Genomic DNA, 27680 nt, shown 5'->3' with positions numbered 1-27680 from the left:
CTCGATGGCAGTGAGTTTGGTTTTGATTTTTTTGGAAACGATGCTAAGCACACTGTCGGAATTCAACCTCATCTGGGAGAAAGTTGAGGCTCTCTGGTCCCATCAACTGCCTTGGAAACCACAGGGGCTGTAAGTTCTGTGTGAGTCGAACCCCTGATGGCAGTTTTAGTGGGAAATGTTGAGAAAGGAGAGCCTGGACCCTGTAGTCTTTTGGCTTCACGTTTACCTCCCGGCTATTGATTAATAAAGGGGTCAGATGCTGTAGCCTGCGCCGTCCTGCAGAGCGCCTTGTGGCTCGGCCGGGACTGTGGCGGGAGGGAGGACAAAGCTACTTCGCAGTCCCTTTCTCCTCCCTTTGTCTTCACCCCAAACTGCAACGATCTGGCGGTTTGGGGGCTTGGTAAACTCCAAAGGACGGCCCAGGCCGGGCCGCGGGCTTCCGCTCCGCTGGAGATCAACTCCCTGGGGAGGAATGCGCGCGGGGCGGGGGGGGTCGCCAGGGGACACCCCCAACTCCGATTCGGCTGCCTGGGCGCCGGGCTACTTGCTCCGCGTTTCCATAGAAACGCCCGGGGCGGCGCGGCGGCGCGCGGGGCGGGCTCGCGGGCTCCCGGCGACGTGGGCGAAGGCTCGCGCCCCAGCGCGCGCCCGGGCGCTCGGAGCCCCGTCGTTGGGTCGCCCGCCCCGGGCCGTCCGCCGAGTGCGAAGCAAGATGCTGAGGCGCAGCCTGGAGAGCCGGTAACAGCCCCGGGGCCCCCAACCCGCGAGCGTTCGCCCGGGAGCCTCCGCGCCGAAGCCCGGCCCGGGCGCAAGGCCGCACTGGCCCGCTGCCCCCCGGGGGGCCTGGCTGCCCGGCTGGAGGGCGCCGGGCGCGGGGGGCAACCGCCGCCCAGCCCGCTCCCCACGCCCCGGGCCCGGCCCTGCACTGCGGGAGAGCCGGGCGCCGGGCCTCGCAACGCCCGCGGCCCCGACAGCCGACCCCTGCCGCTGCGAGGCCCGCCCGGCCAGCCTCCGTTGGTCCCCAAGCCCGCTGGACCCTGCGGCCAGCCTGGGTCCAGGGAGAGGGGCCGGGGTAGGTGTGTGCGCGGCCCGGGCAGGATCTGCCGGGGGGGGTGGTCCCCTGGGGGCTGGTTCTGCGTCCTGCGAGTTAGAAAACGAATGCCCCGGCAGCGCCCGCCCGTGAACTAGACCCACCCGGTGAAGCCGGCCCCTCGCTGACCGGATTCGCTTTGCTTCTCGGGCGCCGTTTCCTCTAGGGACGCGCAGACCCGGCAGCTGCAAGATGCCGTCACCAATGTGGAGAAGCACTTCGGGGAGCTGTGCCAAATCTTCGCCGCGTACGTGCGGAAAACGGCCCGACTGCGCGACAAGGCAGACCTCCTGGTGAATGAAGTCAACGTGTATGCGTCCACAGAGACCCCCAATTTAAAGCAGGGCCTGAAAAACTTTGCCGATGAGTTTGCCAAACTTCAGGATTATCGACAAGCCGAGGTACGCAGTGAGGTCGCCGCGGCCCTGTGTGCGGTGTGCCCTGAAGCGGTGGCCGAAAGGAAGCCGGAAGACCTTCCCGCCTTGCCTCCCTCCCCGTCTGTGGAACTGGGGGGTGGTGAACGCGCACTCCAGGGAAACGTGCGGGTGCTCAGGCCCTGTAACGCTGTGTGCGTCTGTGGCGGGGAATCATTCTGTGGTTCCTTTCACCATTTTCAAACTGAAATGGCGAGCCCCTTGAAATCTTGAATTTCCCCCAGTCGTTCCCTGGTTGGGGACCCGGGGAGGGGAGGGCATGGTCAGGAGATGGTTAAGCCCAGGATTCGTGGGGAAGAAAAGCAGCAAAGCAGATACCTGCTGAGCCTGTAAGTGTATTGTGGAGTGTGGCTGGAGACGCGAGATGCTGAGAAGGTAGGTGATCAAATGATCAAAGAGGCAAAATTCTCCTTGCACTGAAATTCGAGAACTATTTCATTGGCAAAAACAAAAAAAAATTTTAAGCAATTGCCGCATGCCAATCGTTCCCCACTTGCTCTCTGGTAGCCCGTATGCTTGCTGACCCGGTCGGTGTGTTTGGGAGTAGAACTGTACTCCAAAAGGTTTTCAAGGTAGGTTTGGAGTAAGTACACTGCCAGACCTTTCTTCAAAGGCATATTTTAGTAGACTCAAACTACCATGCTTTCTCATTAACCTTTTGTACCAGAGTAATTAGACTTTGTGAGTTTGAGTTTTGTTTTCTGGTCTCCCTTTTTTTTGGGGGGGGTGGTAGGTGTGACAGTTTTCTTCCTAAAAGCCTATGTATTGTCCTTTAATATTTTGAATAGTTTTGTATAGCTTTAAGACACAGAGGAACTTTTCAGAAGTTACCCAGTTAGAACTGCATTGCTCTTTGTATCTTTTTCTGCCTTTCTACCCCCTGCAACCCTCCCAAACTGTTGTTTCCCATTGGTGCGGTGGGCCTTTTATTAAACCTAAAACAGACATCTCATTTATCACAAATAAACAAATGAGAGTAATAGTCCTTGAACCTATCATTGCTCTCCATAACGAACTAGACCAGGAGCTAGAGGAACTCAGAAATTCAAGGTGTCATTAATTAGATGTGGGGAAGGATTGAGTTAGCTGGTGCCTCTTGATGTTTCTTCTATAATAAACAAGCTGTTCTCAGTTACACGTGAAAATTGGAGATTTAACTATTTAAAAATAGTTTATATTCAGACCACCCTATCATCCATGTTAGCTAATAATTTCAATTTCCTATTTTAGAACACCTATATGCTATCCAGTAGCAAAGTGAATTGATTTTCATCTGTTCTCCTTTTATTCCCCGTGCTTACCAAGTGGTGGAGGTGCTAATGAACAGTGAGATGAACAAAAGGTAGGCTACAAAAAGGAGAACAGGACGGATAATCCGTACACTGAAGCATCAGTTTATGGATTATTGCAAATGGTACGGACTAAACATCCTGCATCTTCATGGTCTAAAGTCTAGGGTTCCTAATATTTAAATGGCTGATGGGGACTTGATTTCTTTTTCCAGTTTTCGTAAACTCTATGAAAATGAAACATTCACAATATATTTTGTTCCTAGAGGCGACAAAAAAATCAATATGAATTGAAATCCATTCACTAATTATAAACATCTTTTTTTAAAGCTTTTTTTCCTGCTATAAAAATAACACATGGGGGTGGGTGGAAAAACAACTAGTAATACATGTTCACTTTAAACAATTAATGATAGGCCATATTGTGTTTTCTCTCTTTAGGAAAAAATGTAATGTCCAAGAGAATTATTTTTCTTATGTGATGAACTTTTCTTATGCTACAAAGTTGTCTTCTTTAATGTTTCCTTAGTGCCTTCCACTAATGGTATTAGTAAGAGAAGTTACTCAAAATATGATAAACTGTCATGTTTAAGAACACTTTAATTCTCCATTTTAAAAGGAAATCAATGTGCTATGGAAGAAGAGGAATCAGCTGCACAGTTTGCCAGCTCAGCAATACAGGCCATTTGCCTTATTGTCCAAAGACCAGAAGCCCACTGCATGGAGTTGACTCTGACTCTGTGCGACTCTATTCAGTTTTGAGGGTGGAAGTCTTTCTAGGAGCAGACAGCCTCATCTTTCTCCTGCAGAGCAGCTGGTGGGTTTGAACCATGAACTTTGTGGTTAGTAGTCCACCACTTACCCTATAGCACCACCAGGTCCCCAGATTTATTCTCTAGGCTTTGCTAAGGAACCCTGGTAGTGGTTATGTATTGGACATCTAACCACAAGGTCAGTAGTTCAAAACCAAGAGCCACTCCCTGAGAGGAAGATGAGGCTTTCTATTCCCTTAAAAATTGTAGGTTAAGAAATCAACAGGGGCTGTTCTACCCTGTCCTTTAGGGTCACTGTGAGTCAGAAACAACTCGATGGCAGTGAGAGTTTGAGAAGCTTTGCTAATTTACAGATGACTTCTTAGAAAAATTAGAATGGATCTGTGTTTCCTAGACACTCTCTCATTTGAGCAGTTTTAACTATTTCTGCTATACTAGACCCTTCAGTTTCACTTTTCTTATCTGGAACATGGTGTATGTTTTAGAAGGAGTATGCAAAACGCATCCAACACAGTGCGACTACACGGACAATGTTAGCTGTATTAAAATCTGAGAACGGGAGACTCTGGGCGGCACAACTGAGAAGGTGCCGGAGTACTAACCAGAAGGCTAGCAGTTCAAACCCACACAGAGGTACTGAGAAAGAAAGGTTTCCCCTTGAAAACCACTGAGGAGCCGATATCAAGGGTCTCAAGCAGAAAGCAAATGCTTTGAGAATGATGATGGCAACAAATGTGCTTGACACAATGGATGGATGGATGGCTTGTGATAAGCGTTGTACGAGCCCCCAGTAAAATGTTTGGGGTTTTTTTAAAAATAAAATCTGAGATAATCTTAAAACTTGCTCCCAAAGCTGCTACTTCCATGGCGAAGAGGACGGTTATGGGCTCCTTGAGAACCACTACTCTGCTTTGTGCTTTCACTCTCCCTGCCTGGATTAGCCAGCTGCAGTGTCCTGGAGTGTAGCATTTGTCTCCTCCATTTCTGATAATCCTACCCTGAGGGGCTCCAAAAGTTCAGAGAAACTCATCCAGTAACAAGAACGGATTCAAAGGGGCAGTATGACTTCTTGTTTATTTCTTTAACCTTCGTAATGCATAATGGCTTCCCAATGATTGTAGGAGCTCTAGTGGTGTGGTGGTTAGGAGTTGGGCTGTGATGCCAGGATCAAACGTTCTAAACCACCAGCTGCCCCATGGGAGAAGGACAGGGCTTTCTCCTTGTGTAAAGAGTCACAGTCTCAGAAACTCACATGGACAGTTCGGCCCTATCCTGTAGAGTGGCTATGCGTTGGCATCAACTCAATGTCTGTGAGTTTGGTTTTGGGTTTTACAAGGGCTTAATAGGTGAGTGAGTGTGAGTTGCAATAATGTGTATCAAATTAAAAGCATTGGAAAAACATGCATGTTCCAAGTTGTACTGCAAGCCACACTTGAGGGTATGTAATAATAAACGTCTGTTATTAATATGACAATGACTACTCATTTAATGAGTAATACAAGTAATGTATGGATACTTTTTTTTTAAGTTTGCAAAAAATTTCTTTTAATTCCATTTGTCCACAAACTTTTTGAAGTCCTCTCATATTTATAAAGATAAGTTAAACAGTAACATAACATCTTAACTCAAAAATTCTTAAATATCTGTATAGTAGTAATAAAGCTCAAACTAAACAGCACACATTTCGATTCATTTAAATTTCAATGTGTCTATGATTCTTTTCAGTTATATTCTTTTATAATCATTTTAATAGGTTGAAAGACTTGAAGCCAAAGTAGTTGAACCTTTGAAAGCTTATGGGACCATTGTAAAAATGAAGCGGGTAAGTATCTGCTTTCTTTTCTCCTGTTAAGTATTCTGAGAAAGTATGACGTTTCTATAATTGTCCTTTTAATGAAAAGTACCAAGCAGTGTTTTGTCATTTTTTTACACATTCTGAAAAATTGTTTCTTAGAATTTGGCAAATAATGAAGTATTGTTAATGAGATTACTGAGTATACTACTGTGGTAACATAAGATATCATATTATTTGTTGTGGGAATTTTAAATCTTTAATATGTGTGGTCATACATATATTGTCAGGACTTTCATAACAAAAGGAACAGGTTTTAGAGACTCAAAGTGAGGAGGGCAGTGAAGGAAAGATACAGCAATGCACTAGACTGTTGGTGGGTGTTAACTTGGGTGAAACAAAAGATAACAGTTCACAGCGGAGGAGAGAAATCAAGGAGCAGGTAAAGGGAAACCTATTGAGGATTTGATTATTAGTTTAAATTGTTGATGATCTGAAATGTAAAACCCCATGAATTTTCAATTAAAAATTGGGAGGGGAGCTATTATTAGTGTATTCATGTGTGTGTGTATATACCGTATATACGTGTGTATAAGCCAAGTTTTTCAGCACATTTTGTATGCCGTTTTTGTGGTAAAATTAGGTGCCTTGGCTGATATTTGGGTTGCCTTATACTCGAGTATATATGGGTGTGTATGTGTTATTTTACTAAATAAATATAAGTTGATATTTTTGCATTAAAGTACTTACTAACATTTAAACATTAAAAAATAATGTAACAACATTGTCTTTTTAAATCAGTCATATGGGAATATAATTTAAATGCAATAAAATTCTCCCATTTTAAGAGTTTTAAGAGTTTTGACAAATGGCACACCACGGAACCACAATCGATAATATATGTATGCTTATTGGTTTACATTACATATTTGTGGTTATAACTTTGCATTGAAATTATTATATCATTGAAAAGACATTAAAGAGCTACATACAAACAGACAGACATTAAAGAGATACACACACACACCCTAAACCAAACCCACTGCTCTTGAGTCAGTGATGATTCATCGGGCAACCCTACTCAGAGTTTCTGAAGCTGGAAATCCTCATGGAAGCAGAGCGGTTCACCTTTCTCCCATGGAGAGGCGAGGGGGGTTGACGTGCTGACCTTGCAGTTAGTGGAGGCTGATAGCTAGTCCAGCACCACCAGCCTCCTTAAGCATAAATACATAGTTATCATGCATTACTCATAATTACTATTGGAATTATGAGCCTGGAGCAAACAACCACTTTCTGCTATACTGAAAACCCTTTATTTCTTAACTTCAAAACTTATATTAACAAAAAAATGCATTTCTGCAGGATGACCTCAAAGCAACGCTAACAGCAAGAAATCGAGAGGCTAAGCAGTTAACTCAATTAGAAAGGACGCGTCAGCGAAACCCATCTGATCGACATGTTATTGTATCCTTTAAATTTTGGTCTATAAAAAATGTTTTGTATTATATCCTTTGAATTTTGGTCTATGAAAATGTTTTGTAAGGTATGTCATATAAAAGTCAATAAGTACATAAATTTTGCATTTCTATTTTTAAATACATGAAGAATCAGAATATAAAGGTTAAAAAGAAACATATGTGTAGGAATTGTAACTATTAGCACTTAGCTTCATTTAAAGATTCAGTTCCCTTATGATATCTCCCATAAAGAATCCATGGTCCCCCTCAAAGGGCAAAAAAACAACTTTTAAATTCAGATGTCTTTATTAAGAGTAAATTTCAAATCCTGAGGTTTTTTCCACATTAAGAAAAAGTTAAAAAATAAACCTCACTGCCATCAAGTCAATTTTGACTCAGGATGAACCTCTCGGGGAGGGTGTGGGTTTCCAGAACTCTTTAACTCTTTATGAGTAGAATTAACTCTTTTTGAATAGAAAGCCTCATCTTTGTCCCCAAGAGCAACTGGAGGCTTCAGACTGCTGATCGTGAGGTTAGCAGCCCCGCACAGAGTAACCACTAAACCATCAGGGCTCCTTCCACACAGCGATGATAAAATTCAACATTAATTAGAAAATTAACTTAAAAGTCAAGCCTAATAAGCAGTATCCATTTCTGAGAAAAGGAAGGAATTCTCCCTATTTCTTTGGCTTATTTAATAAAAAACAAAACGATTAAACCTTACTTACGACTTGGCAAGCGACCCTCAGGAAATTTAAGAGCACAGCTGAGGTGCCCAGCTGGACACTAGTGAATGAGCTGGGAGTGGCTATTGCAAGAAGTTTCTATGAAACCTGACTGTTTCTTAGACTAGGATGTGCCTTACTGCTGGCTCAACAAGAGACTCACAATTGTCACCTGGCTGGTTGCCAGCGCATGGAGTAGGTGGGATTGTATAACATGCACTAACATATCCTTGCTGCTGGTTTTTCCCGTTCCTGCTTACGTGTCCCACTACTTCCTTAAGGTTGTGTCTGCCCTGCTTCGCCAGGAACCATATAGGATTAGCTCTCTGTGGGCATTTGTGGTAGTAGAACACCTCCATTCCTGAGGGAGTCCCACAGCAGTGATTCGAGGTGTACCGCTTACCTGGGCATTCTTCCTTTAGCTCAGTGGTACTTAAGCCCTTCTACGAGACAAAAGTAATGCAGCCAAGACTATCCATTAGAAGCTAGGATAAGAAGGTCTAAATGGTATTAAGGATTAAGGTCTTCGAACTATTGATTATAGAGGGTCTATGTATTTTAGAACTCAGATAAACCAGAGAGTGCTAGAAAATGTATGGCTGAAGACTAGAGATCAAAGCAGAGGGTAGGAGATGTTACTAGTCTTTAAAAATTGAGCCAAAGATAAAAAATTTTGTCTGTAGAGGCGGAAGCCTGAAGGCAGGGAAAAGCTAACATGGAATCCTGAAGTCTTAGCCATGTTGAAATAGGGGTATTGGTATCAACACTAATCATAGAAATGAATCTAGTCTAAGATTAATTTTTCTGACTTAGTTGCTCTACACTATAGAGTCTACAGTAAATACTGCTATGGAGAAGGTGGGCTGACTCTAGGCGAGGCACGTCTGTAGAGGGAGGAAAGAAATGCAACAGCTAAATAGATTATTACAGCATACATCCATAGCTCACTGGCAAAGTTGTGCTGCTGTTGTTGTTATTGTTAGGTGCTACTGAATCTGTTCCAACGCATAATGTCCCTATGTCCCTGTGTCCAACAGAATGAAACACTGCCCCGTCTTGAGCCATCCTCACAATTATACCTATGTTACAGCCATTGGGTCAGTCAATGTCCTTAAGGGCCTTCCTCACTGTCCTTCTCCAGGGACGGGTCTCCTGACAACATGTCTGAAGTACATAAAGAGGAAGTCTCACCATCCTAGCCTCGAAGGAGCCCTCTGGCTGTATGCTGCAATCAGCCAAAGGATTTTAACAAAAATCCAGTGGATTTTAACAACCTGAGACTAGAAAATAAAGGATAATCAGTATGTAAATGTATTCAATAGAACTACATTCAATTATTTGATCATTGCTTTTTACTGGGAAACCCACTGCCATTTTTTGGGGTTCCTGTAAATCTTTACAGGAGCAGAGAGCCTCATCATTCTTCTTGGGGGTTGCTGGTAGGTTTGAACCGACTACCTTGAAGTTTAAAACCCCAATGCTTACCCAATAGCATCACCAGGATAGACTCTGAAAAATCATTGGACTCTTTATTTAAAGGAAATCTAGGGTAGTTCAACCTGTACAGTGAAATGGAGTCATTCTAGAAGAGGACAAACGGGCTTTACCAACTACTCACCCGTCCACAATTTAAAAGGCAACTATCAGTCAATGGGAAGAGGAAAGATGGGAATCAAAGGTTTTATAAAATATAAGTCGCATCTTGGGGCACTACCTGTTCATTCCACAAGGCCCCAGGGAGCTTCTGAATAAACTTCCTATAGCACGGATTGAAAATAAGTCTGGCCCAGCCCTTTATAGAACATTTTTATACTTGTGACTATTTTAATTAAATATACCGTTGATCCAATTCTTGTTCTTTTAACCAAAATTTCCTGCTCACATTGTTGCCCCTAGAATGTTAAAGAATTTCGAACGAAAAGAAGAAATCTTAGCTATTCACATTCTCTTTGCTTTACCGAAAATAGCTGTCTAATTTGGGGGTGAGTTGCTGTTCTCCAGTTCATAGCTCTAAGACTTTCAGGAATGAGTAGTAATGGCTGGAAGGTGATAGAATAAGGTACAGATGTCCCAGCTATTGCTGCTGCTTTCCCACTCTTTGTTTAGCTACTTAACCTTTAAAATGTAAGTATCTCTAAGTGGGGAGAGGAAAGATGTGAATCAAAGGCATGTGTTATATGAATTGCATCACTTACAGTAATAAACCTTATCAGGAAATTATTCTACTTGAATATACTTTGTAGGAAATTCGTTAGCAAAAGGTTACCATGCCTCAAGTAACTGATAGAACATTTTTTCATGTTAATAAATATTCAAAACACCACTTTTTAACTTTCACATTTCCTGCAATGAGGTTAATTCTTTGGGATTTCAAAGAATCCTAAGCCCAATAATATAAAACACTGCTTTTGATTACGGGTTATAAAACTTCCCAAAATATAATAAGACATTTTCCTTAGACTCTTGCATTGGCTTTGGTTGTTTTTCTTTAACTTTACATCCTACACAACAAGAGAATACATACATTTTAACAGCTCTTTTGAGGCGTAAATGCTTGGTATCTTAATTCTGTATAGCTGAGTTAACTTGCTTGCAAAAAGTATAGTTTGCAGTTTTACAAGATAGCCTACTTGTAAGTGTGTATAATTATAGATGGCTACGCAATTTTTAATTTGTTGAAAAAAATTTGTATTCTTTTTGAAATGTATTTTTCCTTTATAAAAAATTCAGTCACAGGTGGGTGATAAAATGGAGGACCAAGAGATGAATCCTTACAGTAAATCCCTTTTACTTTTTTCAATTTACATGTTGTCTTGAAAAAGCAAGCCAGGACCAGTGACAAGAATATTAGAATCTCAGATGTCACAAAGCTTACACTGTTGCATATCCTCCCCATCATTTTACATGATAACTTGTGATACTTTTAAGGACATGAAAGAGTAAAGAAGCAAAACAGAATTAAGAAGAACTTAATCAGGATTAGAATTTTCCTTAGAATCAGTATAACAATTTTAAATGTTTGGGGGAAACTGTTGCCGTAAAGGAAGACTTGGTGCTTTAAGAGAAATGCATGATTCGACTGGACATGTTCTGCACTTTGATAGGCTGTAGCACCAGCTGCAAGTGGCTTTTGGGCTCTCCAAATGCAGCTACCCTGAGAAAAAGTTGGATTTTTATTTTCATTTAAATGTAAACAGCCACATGTAGCTAGTAGATATGATATTGTGAAGCAGAGCAGTACACTGCTATCTCTTTTAGTCACTACTAGTATATATTCTTGGTAGTAAGCATTAATTCTTTCAAAACGGGAATAATCAGAACAGGAATATTAGCTTGAAAGAAAAACTTGCCATTATGAATTCTATGCTAACAAAAATATGTAGTGTATCTGTCCTCTGATTCGAATATTATAGAATTAGAAATATTTAATGTATTTGGAGACTTAGTAAAAGTTACCAAGGTGGACACAACGGGAGACTCCAGTTACCTAGACCCTTACTAGCCCGAAAAGCTCAATCCGTGTTGCAATGGTATCATGAAAACTACAGCCTCTCAGCTTGGAGGATAGCTGTTGATATTTCTGTGTGCCAAGCACTCTCCTTAGTACAGTACCAAGATGGTTCCATTTGATCCATTCAGCAATTTTATGAGATACCAAAACCAACCTCACACCATCAAGCTAACCCCAGCTCATAATGACCTGACAGGGCAGGGTGGAATTGTTCCCTAGGGTTTCCATGGCTATGACTCGGTATAGGAGCAAACATCTTTCTCCGTTGGGGTGGCTGTTGGTTTTGAACTTATAACCTTGCAGTCGCAGCCCAGATGCTTAACCCACCATGTCACTAGGCCTTCTTCCTAATGAGATAAGCATTATTATATTTTATTAAGAGACTCAGTTTGTGAGAAACAATACTTTAGGTTAACTTTCACCTAAAGCACAATAAAAAATATTTTTTAATGAAAAGACGATAGTAAACCACCAGTCCCTTCCTTTTTTCTAGGAAGAATGGCAAAGGAAAAAGAGAAAGTAAGAAAGTAAAGGATAGTAGATTGGAGCAAAGACGGTGATATCTGACAACATTTAGAAAACAGAAGAAAGCATTCCAGGGTGATACAGCAAAAATGGCTTACAAAAAGGCGGAGCGTTGTTTCGCTTTTAAGATCATAAATCATGTCATTTAACAATTCTATTTAAAGTTTTTTGTTCTGCATGTGCTTATTATGTAATCCTCGTCTGCAGCAAAATCCAATATTAACCAGAATCTTAGGCCCAAGAGTCAATACAGCAATGATAGCATTTCCCAGTAATCTCAGTTGAGTGGGCCCTCATCTCATTTCTTCTGTCTTTGGCGGGGTGTCCTGCGACAGGCAGAAACGGAGTTACAGAGAGCGACGATGGATGCTACCCGAACAACGCGCCATCTGGAGGAGACTATTGACAACTTTGAAAAACAGAAAATAAAGGACATAAAGGTAGTGATGTCACTGTGAAACTGAAAAATTATGCCTTCTAACCTCGCCTTTCATTTTAATTAATATTGTGGGTATTGTAGACTACTCTGGGTTTTAAACCCATAAACAGTCTTTGCAAAAAAGATCGTGTAAGTCAAAACATAGCAAATGTTACTTTCAAAAAGAAACAGACAATAGTATCTAGAGAGGTTACATTCCCAGCCAGAGTCCAGCTACTTCCTTTTTCATAAATACTGTTCAATCTGGAGGAAATAACACCTATTATATTTTTACATATCAGGCACATTCCAGGCTCTTTACCTAAGTGATCTTCTGATCGTCACAGCAAGACTGTTAGAATTAGACAGTGTATCGATACAATGTAAATGAAGAAATTGAATATCAAAAATAAGAGAACGTATCCAAAGTACTGTAACCAGAACTGAGTTTTTAAAGCTATTTTATTGGCACTTAATTTACATTACATATACTTCAATTGTTCAGTTATAGCCTTCTACAAGTTGGGTGTTCATAATTTTCCTTTCACCATATTTGAATTTTTTAATTGTCATCTTTGGATCATAAAGGCTGGTGTGCTTCTTCCGTGTGGACTCAGATGGCTGCTTGTTCGAATACAAGCCTTTAAGACCCCAGACATCATAATAGATTGATAGCTGGACGCTATCTACTTTCTTCACCACACTTTGCTATAGCACCCTTATATTCAGTGATCCTTTCATGAAGCTGAGTATCGTTTCATGAAGCAGGGCCATGTCATCAAAACTAAGTGTTCTTGGGGCTAAAGTTAATAGGAGCCCAGACTCCATCTTCTTGTCCATGGGGTTTGTACATCTCAGGTTTACTTTATCGGTCATAACATGATAAAATCACAACTGCATCAGTGAGCCAATCAGCAACCAAACAAACTGAACACCCACACCGTTCCCGCCCCCGCCCCCCACCAAAAAAGAATATGCAAATACAAAAAAAAATCACAAAAAGGCAAGCTGGAAAGCAAAAACCCATATAAACAAAGAGCATTGTTAATCACCCCCCTGGGACGTATGTCAGTTTTCACTTTTATCATCATCCATTTTCCCAGTGGCCCAGCACTCCAAACACTGTCAGGATGAAGCCTCGATGCGAGTAGTTTCACCTGGAGCCACAGCCCACGGGCTTTTGTCCCACACAGTGTGCTCCCTCGTTCTATTGGGCTCTGTTGACCCTAAGTATAGGAGTTGATGCCAGTGGGGGCTTAGCTGGGCTAACTCCCCCCGAGTGTAGATGCCATCTCCAAATGGATAGCAGTCTCCCTACATCATTTATTGAAAAATGTCTACTCGGGTTTCAAGAGCTGTCATTCCTTTCTATTTGCGAGAGTGTTCTGATTTATTATTAGCATCAAGGATCTTACGTGTTTGCTAATGAAACCAGATGGAAATTTTAAAATTGTTGACTGAGGAACATTCTCTAATTTGGCTAGTTTACTCTTGAGCACGGAAAATAGCTAACACTTGATGAGCAGTTCCTAAAAACTAGTTATTACTTTTTTTCCCCCTTAGATTATCTCATTTAAGTCCAAATCAGAACCTTCATGCGCTTGGTACCATTGTTTCCCCCATTGTACAGGCAAAGAAAGTGAGGCAAAGAGCAGATAAGTATGCTACCTAACATTGTCAGAAGAAGCCAGCCTACACCAACTGAAGGGCCAGTAGGCGCAATTATATGGTGATAATATACGAAGATGATAGTAAAGTCATAGAGGATAGGGAAGATAGGAGAGAGAAGAAAATAAAGGAGTCAGCCACATTTTATGGAAGCTTGCTCACCTCGGCCCCTTGATGGTTCACGTGGAACTGGGAGAAGAGAGCAAGCCTTTACTTATTTGGGACATTTAAAGGTAGCCATTGAAGACATGCGTATTTGGCAGTCACATGCATCACAAGGTGGGTACCCACAGTAAGGTCCCTGAGCTCACAGGTGAGGAGGCCTAATACTTGCCACAGGGGGAGGTAGAAGGGGGTTGGGTGCCATGGCGGGAAGGGAGAAAAGGATGTCTGATTCTATAGGGAGATAGAAGCAACTGTGTGCTCACTTTAAGGCAGCATAACTGTTCAGGGGAGAATCTGTAGGAATGGGGTTTAAAGCAGGATAATGTACTTGGTTGGACATTACCTCTAACTTACCAAGTGGAGGCTTTCCTACCATGGAATACCAACTTTCCAGATTCCCTGTTACAAGTTAGGGAATATAGTCCTCATATTTCCTTCAGCGTTAGTGTCCCATATAACATTACACAGCTATAAGTATGTCAGCCATGGTTTGAATCCAGGTCTTAATCAGAGCTCATATTTTTAACTGTGATGCTGGCCTGCCTTATGTAAGTTAATATACAGAATTTTTTAAAATCATTTTATGGGGGCTTGTACAACTTTTATCACAATCCATAAATACATCCATTGTTTCGTACATTTATTGCCATCATCATTCTCAAAACATTTGCTTTCTATTTGAGCCCTTGGTATCATTTTTCCCCTCCCTCCCCACGGCCCCTCCCTCATGAACCCTTCATATAAATATACAGAAGTGCTGGCTTCTTAAGTCACAGGTGACAGTTGACTCAACAGCAAACCAAAAACATACTGAAAAAAAGATAGCCCTTCAGTGCCCTGATTGTATTGACCTATTCCAGATACACAGATGACATGAGATAAATTGAAGGTTAGCTACGCTTACGGAAAACTGTTTATACTATTTCTGAACATCATTGGATCCCACAAAGTTATACCCCTTTCTGGCAACTCACTGAAATGACTGTATATGGAAACATTTCCATAAATGATCTACGGAAAATTTGATCATTAGAACAGCTCTTTTAGAAGATAACTATGATTGTTCTCATGTTGGAATGAGCCAGAACTAGAATGGTGCTTTTCACAAGTTTCTTAAACCAGTTATCACCAAATTTACCTGCTCGTTGCCATATTTTTCCTTTCTCCTGCCAGTTTCCTGTTTGCTGAGCCTATCTAGAAGGAAACGCGTCTAACAGGCAGGTTCCCCTCCCCTGCTGGACTCGAGGACTGAACCCTGGAGCCCTATGATCTTTCCAGGTGGGACAGTAGCCAAGCAGTGCTACTGATGCCCTACCATGACCTGTTTAGCTTTGTTTTTAACAGAAAAAGAAACAGTATAAAAACTAACATGAAAAAAGATTTTTAATTAAAATTAACATGCAGTTCCCATATTATGTTCGTGTTATACAAAAATTAAAAACCATAAAGGATTAACCGAAGAACAAAAAAGCAGAGAAACAAACCCTGTCATTGAGCCGATTCCAGCACACAGCCCTGTTGGGAGGGATTTAACCGCCCCGGTGGGTTGCGAGGCTGGTTTCGAGCTGCTGACCTTCCGGAGCGTGGCCCCACATGTAACTACTACGCCCCTGTGGCACCTAACCCAAGAGAAGCATCACAAAACGTGAGGATGGCTGCGCCCTCTGACCTTTTTAGTGGCGAGTAAAACACATCTCATTTCCAAAGGGATTTTGTAAGTGCATTTTAATTAAAAAATGGAATTTTGAGGCGGAAGAATGCTCGCAACCTCAGTTGATCACTTTTTAAAATAGAATGTCGGTGGACATGGATAAACACAAATAGTGCACTTCAGCGGCAAACAGAGGGGCTTACAAAAGTTCATGGAGAAACGAAAGCAAAAATAGTGGAATCTTTCCATGAGCTTTTTGGAAGCCCTGTCATAAACCTACATATTCTCAGGGCTTACTTAAAAACTAAAGGGAATGTAATCATGTGAAATGCTAGTACTAAATGTTATGCTAGCCCAGCAATTACATGAGATCTTAATCAACAGAAATTACTACATTCAGATATCTGAAAAAATATTGCATTATTTTGAAATGTTTTCATATTCTAAATTATGTGTAGATTTCAATTAAACCTAGACTTACAGATTTTAGTTTAATAAAATTGTCAATGTTTGAGCTTTACTGGTAACTAGACAGTATCAACAGTCTACTAAATACTTAGAATATCAATGAAATAGTAATATTTAAAATAGTAAGAGTAGGAATACCCAGCTCCCATTATTGGTGTAAACTTACCATGTAGACTTGTGTATTGGTCGAGTTTTTGGTAAAAAGGTGCCTCGACTGATATTCGGGTGGGCTTATACTCCTTTATTTGAGGTTTTCCTGCTGACTGCTTAGGTATGATTTTACTTCCCCTTCTCAAACAGTCTTTAAATATCTGTCCAAGAAGAAGGAGAGCTGACTATCTGGCATCTTAAAATGGGTATTCTCCACCCTCCCGGTTTCCCCATAAAAGAACCAGGACTGGGGGCTCATTCTGCAGGCTGTTTGTTTTATAAGTCATCAGTACACTATCTGTTTTTGAAGCCATCTTAAGCAAAGTAAGTAAAAAAAACAAACAGTGTACTTCAGCCTTGAACAGAAAGGAAGTTCACCCAATGGTAAGACTATCTGGGTTTAGTATTCGGAAAGAAAGATGTAGCCTGTGCTAATCCCTAAGATGGGCTTCAGAGAACCACCGGGGTTACTGAACCCTCGTTCTACTGCTCTCCCGCTAGGAGTCTCAGCACTTCTAAAGAGCAGTTACTGTCTGGCCAGAAGGCAGGCTAACAGCTTCGGATACAGTACATTCCAGCGCTAGGCCACAGTCATTCTGTCTCTAAGGGATCTGTGGATTCATACACATTCAAAATTGTGTCTGGGCATAATGCTTTGTATGGTAGTAGCAGCCTCCATGACCTATAGGAAGTGATAGTAAGGGTCATTGTTAGTCATATTTCCAAATGTCCAGTAGCCAGCAGGAATAGGTACTTTCAACCATGTACCTATTTCCATTGAGCAGCAGTCAAGAACTCCCTATGTTGTTGTTATTATTATTTAGGGTAAAATAATTAGTTGCCGTCAGGTTGGTTCTGACTCATGGTGACCTTAGGTGTAACAGAATAAAGCTCTGCCCCATCTGGTGCCAGTGTGCATGTGCGCGCACACGCTGTGCTGTGGATCTTGTGTCATTTGATCTCATTGAGGGTTTGCTTCATTTCCTTTAGCCCTCTACCAAATGTGGTGTTGTTTCCTAATGACTGGTCTTTCCTGGTGAATAGATAGAGAAAAGAAATCACAAATCACTGGTGGATGTCTATGTGGCTTTATTCCAGAATACAGAGCCACTCCAGCTTAGGTGTTTGTCTCAGTCGAGCAAATATTAAGAGAAATCGGTAGAGGACTACTGTCGTCTAGTTCAGCACTTCTCTTCCATCTCGTCTCTTTAAAGAAAAAAATATGTATTCTCTCCCTGTTCTCATTTGGTCCCATTTGCTCTCAGTGTTTCTTCCTATGGTGGGTGATACCACCGCACCCTGGGAGAGGACGGGCAGCACTGGAAAGATTGGGGTATCTGCAAAAGCAGATTCCTACACTTTATTCTGCATTATAGGTTATACTATAAACGTTTTTCATTGTCAAGTAGTTGCAGAGTGATTTTTCCCCCCTGAAAAAGGGATGGAAGGCAAAATAAGTTTGGGAACCTCTACTCTGTCTTAATGCTTTGAGGTTTGACTTTGATAAGGAACAAGACAATTAACAAAAGGATAAGATCCTGCTTTCCTGGAAACTCTTCATTTGTATTCTTTTCCTCCCCTGACTATTTCACCCCTGCCTGCATCACTTACCCTGCTTTGTTCGTTCCCTCTGCTCGCCCTCTCCTTCACCCGCTCGTCGCCATAGTACGGCTTAGCTGTGCGGTTTCTGAAGGAACCGATTCCAGCAAGAACAGCATAGTGCAGTGGGCAAGAATTAGCATCTCATCAAAAGCAAGTCTAGGTCTCAACATTCTGGGAGCAACATTGGACAAGTTATATATTTGAAAACTGGAGAGCTTATGTAAATACATGGCGGTATTGTTAAATCAAAAAACAAAACAAACTCACTGTCATTGAGTCGATTCCAACTCATAATGACCCAGTAAGAGAAAACAGAACTACCCCCGTGAGTGTCTGAGACCGTAACTCTTTATGGGAATAGAAAGCCCGCCTTTCTCCTGTGCAGGAGCTGCTGGTTTCAAACTGCTGACCTGTGGATAACAGCCCCTTACTAAATGGCTACACCACACAGGGCTCCTGGGTATTATATTAAGGGTAGGAATATCATTATTACGGAATAATCCTTTATGGTTAACATAAGTAGCATATAAGCAGAAATATGATGGACTATAACTCTAGCCTGATCAATATTGTTAAACATCAATTGGAGTTGCTAAGATACCATCTTCAAAACGTGTACATATTTATTCATTCTCTTTACTCACGATCTTCATCACCAAGTCTTCTTCATGGTAAAGCTTACCTATACAGTTTCTGAAGAAAACGACCCCAGCAAGAACAGCGTAATGCAGTGGGCGTTATAATCTTAGAAGAATCAGGTCTAGATATCATCTTCAAAAGTGTTCTGATATGAAGGTAAGTTTAAAAAAAAGCACTATAAAACCTTGCTATTGTTGTTAGGTGCCATTGAGTCAATTCTGACTCAGCAACCCTATGTACCACAGAAGGCAATGCCACCCAGTTCAGCACCAGCTCAAAATTGTTCAGCTTGAGTCCACTGTCGCAGCCACTGTGCCAATCCAGCTCTTGTTTGCTGCCTTCTACTTATGCAAGCATGAAGTCTTTCCCCCATATCGCTCTTGCTTGACAACATGTCCAGAGTACGTGAGACTGAGTCTTGCCAGCCAGCTGCCCTTCTAGGGAGCATTCTGGCTCTATTTCTTCCAAGACAGATCATAGAAACCTTTCTTAAACAAAAGTTTCAAAATGTGAAGCTATTCTCTACATATCCTCCACCTAGGTCTTTTCATTTCTGAAGGTGGTTTTTTCATTTCTAACCTTTACCCGCGCCCCCCCAGAATTCTGAGCTCTTCGATTTATAGCACATCAACACGGCAGGTTAGCCATTTTTGAAGGACTCCGCTCTGCTGTTTGTTTGAACTGGTGTTTGAGTTTGGGGAACACCAACAACCAAGTCTGAAGATACAAGATCAGGGCTGTAGAGAGGACAGGGTACGGTTTCTCAGTGACCAGCCGAAAGGACAGCCTTTGCTGCTCTTGAAGAATGAGCATATTGTAGTGATGGGGAAAAAATTCCTCAGCTGTCCTTGCTTTTTTCTTACCAATGTAGTTTTCCGTTCTCTTAAAATGCCTTCATAGTAAGTGACTGTCTAGTGTCTTTGGAGAAACTTTAACAAAGACGATCCCTTTGGGATGCTAAGACATGTGCTGTCACCATCTGAGCTGACTGACCTCTCTACCTTGGATTCTGATTTGAATTTGAATTCAGACTTCCTTCAAATGTTTGCTCCGTGTAAAAACTGTTGTTTCATGTAGGCCAGCATTCACATAAACTTGTTACAGTGCTTCAATAATCTGGGAAGATGCGCACTTTGAATTTTTTTAAGATTTTGACACTAACTTTGACTTCAAAATAATTTTTTCCATGGCAAAGTGTCCTTATTTTTTGCGGCATTGTGATGAGATGAAGACAAATGTATCATGGATAGGACGTGTCTGTAGCCATGGTTTCACAGGCATGTTTAAGCGTGTTTCACAGGAATAAAGTCATGCGTGAATGAACCAGAACCCGCAGAGCAATACATACAGCCCCGCGGTCTACGACTACATAATGGTTTACATTTCAGTCAGGTCTTTTTAGATAAGTCAAAATCTAGGTCATAGTAGGAAAAATAACTAAAAAATAATGAGGCATGAATGGTGATATAGGACAATACTTTGTATAACTTAAACTTGTGCTTCCTTTGAAACTATTTTTATCTTGGTCATTTGCATTCATTTCTCTCTAAAAAAGATACCTCTGTATTTCATAAAAGGAAAAGAATATTGTGAAGAATAAATTTGCTAAATTCACAGAGCAATTTAACTAATTGTTTAAAATCTTTATTTTTTAGAATATATTTTCAGAATTTATCACGATTGAAATGTTATTTCATGGCAAAGCTTTAGAGGTCTACACTGCTGCCTACCAAAATATACAAAAGATTGATGAGGAAGAAGATTTAGAGGTAGGAATGTGAATCTAAGTTCGGTTCTTCTCTTAATGTGGAAACGGTCAAAAGCAATGGTTGTGTTGGTAAAACTTCACATTAGAACACTATAGCTGTCTTGTTACTGTGTGTGTCCTGAATAGCTCAGTTTTTATAATTTTCTGTTCATATTTAACTTGTCATATTCACCTTTGTAAAGAGCCAATAGTATTTTTCGGAGGAAGGTGTAAATTTAACTTCTATCCCCAGGGCTGAATATTTTCTTCTGCTTTCCACTTATGACTTCATTGTCCTAGAAGAGTTTTAAAAGAATTTTCTATCCAAAATAATATGCCCCTCACAAAAGCAGTTAATTAGATCAATGGTATGTCCCGTATTTCTTCCAGGATGAACTACTCTCAACACGAGACCCACCTCTTAAGTTAATCGTGATTCATTCCTGAAATGCGTTGATGAGCTGCAGGTCTCTAAAGTTGAAACAAATACATAGAGACGTCCCTAAGTTTGGGTCTCCTTTTCCCCCTCACAATACGGGGATAAAGTTCATGTCAAGATCACTTAATTCCTTCTATGAACACGTTCTATTTGCCATGTTTCTGTCTTAATGTGAAGGGCTGGTTGAAGGGTAGTCATTAAACATTGTGTATAGCGGAGATCTTTCAGAGGTTCATGATTTCAAAAAATAAAAATGGCCTAAGAGATAGCTCTTGAAAAATACTCAGGGTATAAGAGATGTGAAGAAATAGAGCGCATAGCACAATAGGGGCGTTTAGGATGGTCTAGAAATAAAGTTTCACAGATAAGGTCAGATGATAAAGGAAGATGCTAAAAAGGCAGGCAGGAGCCCTGATGGTGTAGCGGGTTACTTGTTGGGCTGCTAAACATAAAGTCAGCAGTTCATAACTACCAGCCACCCTGCAGGAGAAAGATGAGGCTTTCCAACTCCAGTACAAACTTAGTCTAGGAAACCAACAGAGGTAATTCTATTCTGTCCAATACAGTCACTATGGCTCAACAGCAGTGAGTGGTTTTTCGGTTGGTGATTAAAGCAAGAGCAATTTTAGTGTAGTGCGTTGGTGAATATTTGAGACTTTTTAAAGTAGGAGTGGGGAACCTTTTTACTCCCAAGGGGCATTTGGATATTTATAACATCATCCAAGCGCCATAGTGGTCTTTTATTTAATTGGCTCCTCCCTAACGTGATGGAAGGAACTACTTCTTTGGTGAGATATGTGTGATGTTAGCTGGTATTGAAACATGCCTCACCCATTTTAAAAGAATAAGGTTTTACACTTTAAGGTAGTTTTTGAAACTGGTCTTGAATTTGCTTATAGAGTAGGAGGGAGCCTTCAGAAAAAGGAAGGTTTGTTGAAGTTTGGAATAAAGGGAAAGTGCATCTTGGAAAGCATCAGTGACATTTTGCCTTTAAAAAGCGGGGAGAGGGGAATGGTAAAAAGCGAGGAGTAAAGAAGGGAAGTTCAAGCAATTCATTTCCGATAGCTTTACCGACTGCTTGATTTCTATAGAGAGCAATGGGGGGGAAATGTGAAGATAGGAGTGCTTGAGATTTGGAACTGCAGTTTTAAAAGGAGAACTGACCAATCCTAGATGGAGTAGATCCCAACTCTCAGTGGTTCTACACAGGGCTCCTGGGGTTGTAAATCCTCATGGGAGCAGCCAGCCGGATCTTTTCCCTGCAGAGCAGCTGGCAGTGTGAAACACCAACCTTGTAATTAGCAGTCCACTGCTTGCCTAACAGCGTAGATGAAATTAGAATTCATAACTCACATGGCACCAGTTTACTAATTTCTATAGCAGTTCGGTAGTGAAATTCACCCAGAAAAGAGTTGAGGAAAGGCAGAACAGAACAAAGAGCTGCAACCTCCCCGCCAGCTTGCTAACTGTTCAGTGCAGGGGACCCTCTCCTGCGAGCTTTGTGGCTTCCCTGATAAAGTTTCAGTGACTTAATTATGGTTCATAAGCCTCATTCTCTTACATGGCTCAGAGTTATGAGAGGTGTTTTTTTCAAGCTTTCATCTTTCCAAGTTAAATTATATTTCCTTTTGCTTTTCCTTTAAATTCATAGTAAATGATTCAATGTTTGCCTTTTGGGGGGAAGTTCGCTTTAAAAAGGCTAAATGTAAAGGAACTAAATTGGGCTTGCCTAGATTTCCATGGTTTAGAGTCTACTTTACGAATAATGTGATTTTATCATTGCAATAGGTTTTCCGGAACTCCCTGTATCCACCAGATTATTCATCTCGATTAGATATTGTAAGAGCAAATTCAAAGTCACCTCTTCAGAGATCACTGTCAGCTAAGGGTATATCTGGAACAGGCCAGGTGAGCTACAAACAAAAAATTTAAAAGAATTTGAGTGTTCAACAATCAGATATTTCCCTTCCACCCTATGTCCCCAGCTGGAATCCCCTCGGGGCGTATTTCCTCTGCTAGGAAATGAAGGTGGCAGTAGGAGCAGCTCTAGTCAGTGTTATTCCTTTTTTATGTGAAGTATCAATTACACTATAACAACATATTACTCTCCAAAGCAGAACGTTGGAGAACAGAAATGGAAAGGGTAGGCAAATACTAGATTGTCTCTGGTAATCAGACTATGAAGACCACATATTTTGAAGTCAAGACTGTTGAGGATTATATCTGTTATCATGATGTACTGTTCCACACAGAAATGATACCTTAGAGAGGCTGTTGCTAACCATTGTCGTAGACAGTAAAGCATAAAGCTTTAGAGGAAAATCCAATTTTTTCATGTTTTCTTTATCGAGAAAGCCTGATTTCTAGAACAGGGGCTGAAAACCTTTTCCTATAAGGGATTAGAGAGTGACTATTTTAGACTTTGCAGCCCCATGTGGTCTGTATCACAATTAAGAGCAGCCATAGACAAATATATAAACCACATATACTCAAGTATAAGCCAAGTTTTTCAACACATTTTTTAATGCAGTTTTTGTGGTAAAGTTGGGTTCCTCGACTGACATTTGGGTAGGCTTATCCTTGAATATATACGGTAACCAGTGTGCTTGAATTCCAGTAAACATTTATTTTCGAGAATATAAAGCAGGCTTGTTTGGGTCCAAGGGCCAGAGCTTGTTAACCCTAGTTCTAGAGAAGTGCGCCCTTTTCCTATCTATTGCTGTAAGATGCCAGAGTCCATTGTCTGCTCTTAGCAACCTCACATGACGGAGTGAAACCTCCCATAGGGATGGTTTTTAGGTTACAATCCTTATGGGAGCGGACCACCAAGTCTGTCTCCCAAAGACGTGCTGGGTGGGTTTAGCTGCCCCAACCATTTGGTTTTAGCATCCGAGCTTTACATGTCTACCTTTCAAAACTTTCAATGGAGTAAATTTTTATCAAATTACAACTTTTAGAGTAAATTTCACCCAATTCCTTCTTATATTTAAACATGTATTTGCTGCTTTATATATACATCTCTCCCCCTAAAAAATTGTATGTTTAATATTCCAGCTAAGCACCTTACACATGGATTCCCTAACTTTAGGATATAGTGGATATAAAGTGCTGACTATTTAGAGCTAGGCGTGCTAGCGAAACAGCCCTGGTGGTACAATGGCCGTATGTCCAGCAGCTACTAAAACAAATTTTGGCAGTTTGAACCCAACAGCTGCTCTGTGGGAGAAAGATGTAGCAGTTCTACTCTGTCCAATAGGGTCACTATGAAGTCGGAATCAACTCAGCAGCACACCCATTACCTTGCTTGTGTGGAGCACATTAAAACCCTGGCACCATTGACAATTTCAGAAATTTTAAAACTGGCAATAGTTGGGATTTAATGCCAAATAGTGGATTCCCATCTTCAACACCTTCTATTTAAATTTGCACTACTTTCAAATCAGTATTTCTCACTGTCTGGTTGAAATAGTTCTGTGTTTTCATTCCTTTGATGTTTCTCCTTCATATTTATATTACCCCAAAGTTGCTCAATTTTAAATATTTTTGATATAATATACCGAGTCTAAATTTTTCTCTGAAACATATTATTGAAGCACTGAAGACTATCCAAATGGTTAAATTTACATTATCACTCAAAAATTAATTTATGGTAAATAAATGAAAAAAGCTTTTTTACTGTTTCCAACCTTAAAATTTACTAATTTACAGGAAATTTTTGTTACTGAAAATGGACTGCATATGAATATTTTGATGAAAGATTTTGTTCTCTATGCACTTTCCTATATCCACTGCAAGTGCCACCGAGTCAATTCCAACTCATAGGGGCCCTAAGTCCCAAGGGTTCCCAAGGTCATACATCTTTAAGGAAGCCAGCAGCCTCATATTTCTCCCAGAGAGCTGCTGGTAGGTTTGAATCACTGAGTTGGCAATCCAACACTTAGCCCATGGATCGCCAGAGTTCCCACTTTGCCTTGTAGGTATACAAAATGATATGCCGTGTATATAAAATCATTTAAGTTAATATTTTTATAACTGTTAACAGGTATCCACCTGTAGGCTCAGAAAGGACCAGCAGACAGATATTGATGATGAAGATGATGAAGAACTAGACACTACAGAAGAAAATTAATTTTCTTAAGACTACTTCTGATTTCTGCGTCCATCTTAAAACGGCTCAGAATCTAGGATTACTAAATTGTAAAGCTTTATACTAGCCTGATATATAGAACCTCAAAATGATATGCTACAGGAAATGTAAAAATAATTAAAGGAAATGTATACTGACCAAAAATGAAGGTTTTAAAACATATTAGACACCAGCCATTTCAATGTCCTGCCTAGTGATATGTGAGTTATTTGTGTAAGTTCCTTTTTTTAAGATAATATATTTCTAAGTATTTCATTTTAATCAAATAGCACACCTGAAAGAGGTTGCTGGCAAGAGGTGACCAAAAAAAAAAAAAAAGAGCTTGTAGTTCACTCTGCTGCTTTCAGGTCAAGATACCAGATTTTTATCACTTAAAAGACCTCCTCTCCCAGTCAATTTGGTTAAGTCATCTTATTTTGTGAAGCCCTAAAGGAAAATAGACCTGAGTTCTTTTTCCCTCCCCTGTAACTGTTACTAAAACATTCCTGCCATCATTTGATCTACAAATTTACCTTGAAGCAATCATGGGATCAGAATTATTTAAAAATAAGACACCACGATATCAATGTTTTGTAACTATGCAGAATGCATATATCTTAGGCTTCTTAATGTTTTTTTAAAGGCATATTCAACTTCTAATTGTAAAACAAAACTGCTGTCAAACTAAAAGTGGTACATGGTACAACTCGTGGAAAGCTAATATACATGGTACAACCTGTGGAATATTGCCTAAGGAAATAAGTATATGTGGGATATAACAAATCATTAAAAATTCTATTAAAATGTTCCCTAATGACCATCTAGTCAATAAGAGGATACACAAGGGGTTTCAGAAAGTTTGTGGGAAATGGAATTAAAAGATAATGGAATGTTCCCATTAATTTTAAGAAGTCCCCTTGTATAGTCATTTGTTCCTAAAAATATGAAACCATTGAATAAGTCTTTCAGTATGTCTGATGCAATTCTTAAGGAGGGAGACTTTGTGATATTTCACCGTTATCAGCCAAGTATAGAAAAATTACAAGATTTGTGAGTTTTGGGGGGATAACCTGAGAATAAAAAAATACCTTCTAGAAAGCTATTTTAACTGTCATTAATGGGTCCAGTCCAAAGCATTGCTTCCTGAGAATAATCCTAAGTGATAAAATGACTTCAGTCCTTTTTTCCCCTGTAAAATACTCAAAGCATTTAAAAACCCTATATAAATGATGCTCTTATGGAATGATGGGTATTGTTGCATTTTTATTATTTTCCCAGCCAGTGTTTAAGTTTGTTGTAGTTAGGGAAAACTGGCAGTTTGGGTATTTCTCATCCTGCTTACTAAGTAACTCACTACTCTTGACTATCAGTGGCCTTATCTATAGAGCCGAAACAGTGCCTGATACATTAAGCAGTCACCAGATAATTTGAAATAAAAATGTCTCTTTTATCTACCTCAGACATGCTAAGGACAAAAGGAAGTGGGCAACCGTTTCTTGAATTCACACATTATGGATCATTGTGGTGGTGCAGTGATTCACTTGATAGGACTTTTCTAGTCATGGTCATTGTCAATTCCAGACAACTGACTGGGACCATGCAGTTTTTATCGTTCAGCCATCACAGTTGTGACTTAGGATCCCAGCTATCGCAGAAGCAGAATGGGGGTGGGGTGGGGTGATCAGGTGGGGATTTCACTTCAAGAGAGCCAAGATCCTGCAAAGTGAACCATATCGATCCAAGATAGAGGGGTGGACACCAAAGGATTTCAGTGGCAACAGCAGAACCAAGAGCCCCAGAGCACAAGGCTGAGTCGTGGACTCTCAGCCCACTGAGCAACTAGAGCCCAGTGTCTTTGAGCAAGAGGCTCACTTGTAGAAAGGGACGTCACCAGGAACCTAATTGGGTGAGGAACTGGCTGACCTATGGGGCAGGAGCTGAGAGCTCTTGGCCTGAGTCTTATGGTAGTGGTGTGCCCTTCGTGCACTAAAGAGCTTTGTGATTATTACCCAAACAGGGTAGTTAAGATACCACGTGGCTCAGATAAAGTGTCTTGGACAGTTGGTGTCTGAATTGGTAAAGAATATTGAAGGATAGAGACCTAACCTCCACCTCAGTCGGCTTTGGGATGAATGTCAGGTTTGACTCTCCTTTCTCCTTGTGAAATTAGAGGTCAGACATGGATGCATTGAGGTAGGAAGTCTTCCCTTCACAGAAAACTTCCCTTTGGGACTGGAAATTAAGAGTAGGCAGGCTGGTATGCTTGCTGTTGACTAACATGTTCACTTGAGTGCAAGTGGAAGAGGCTCACAAATGAACAGACAGGCTGAGTTTGGGCATGTTCCATTGGCACCCATTGACCTGGTCCAGAGGCAAAAGGTGAAGAGGAAGGGCTAATTGGCCTAAAGTTTTAGGGAGTGTTGTGGGTTCCTGGAGGAGCCTGGGGGAAATACAAAGTGGTTTCACATTGGACTAACTGCAAGGTCAGTTGTTCAAAACCACCAGCCACTCCAAGGCTTTCAATTACTACAGAGGGTCTTGGAAATACACAGGCAGTACATTTCCTGAGAAATGTGTCAACTCCCAAGCTTGCAGCTGCTACCTATTTGACTTCACCTGGATGGCCAAGACTGATGAAACATGTTTGACCTATAAACATATAAATCACTGCAGTTTGAGGACTTTAGACTGGACTTTGCTTATGGATGCAAATACTGCTATCAAACCAGAATGAGGATTCTTCACATCTAGGTACATGGCTTGTCTCAGTGTCCTGGGTTGACAGTGACAGGTAATTTAGAAAATGGGTAAATGGGGGTAAATCATACACTTGCATAGATATGCTTAGTCTCAGAATAAGGGGGCTTACGGGAGATAAAAGGAGAACCCCTACTAATTTCCTCTTTTCCGGCAGCTCATGGTGAGAAAAGATAGAATATGCTGGCAAGAATTCATTAATTCATTGTTAGGTCAGTTTTGCCATCCCACTGGGTGTAGATGAAGCCATCTCA

General features: G+C 40.9%; 1 protein-coding gene across 1 annotated transcript; it reads left to right on the top strand.

The window, feature by feature from the left end:
• Nucleotides 1–577: 577 nt before the first annotated feature.
• On the top strand, nucleotides 578–25917 carry CIBAR1 (CBY1 interacting BAR domain containing 1). The gene is made up of 9 exons (XM_075549495.1): nucleotides 578–738; nucleotides 1257–1491; nucleotides 5340–5408; nucleotides 6741–6842; nucleotides 10291–10296; nucleotides 11932–12036; nucleotides 20013–20126; nucleotides 22332–22451; nucleotides 24586–25917. Exons 1-9 carry the CDS (start codon nucleotides 713–715, stop codon nucleotides 24670–24672), a joined length of 864 nt encoding a protein of 287 aa, XP_075405610.1. The 5' UTR covers nucleotides 578–712; the 3' UTR covers nucleotides 24673–25917.
• Nucleotides 25918–27680: the final 1763 nt, after the last annotated feature.

Source organism: Tenrec ecaudatus, chromosome 5, assembly GCF_050624435.1.
Source record: "Tenrec ecaudatus isolate mTenEca1 chromosome 5, mTenEca1.hap1, whole genome shotgun sequence".
NCBI lineage: Eukaryota > Metazoa > Chordata > Mammalia > Afrosoricida > Tenrecidae > Tenrec > Tenrec ecaudatus.
Note: the sequence above shows the minus strand (reverse complement) of the source record. Positions and strands in the feature narration are given on the sequence as shown.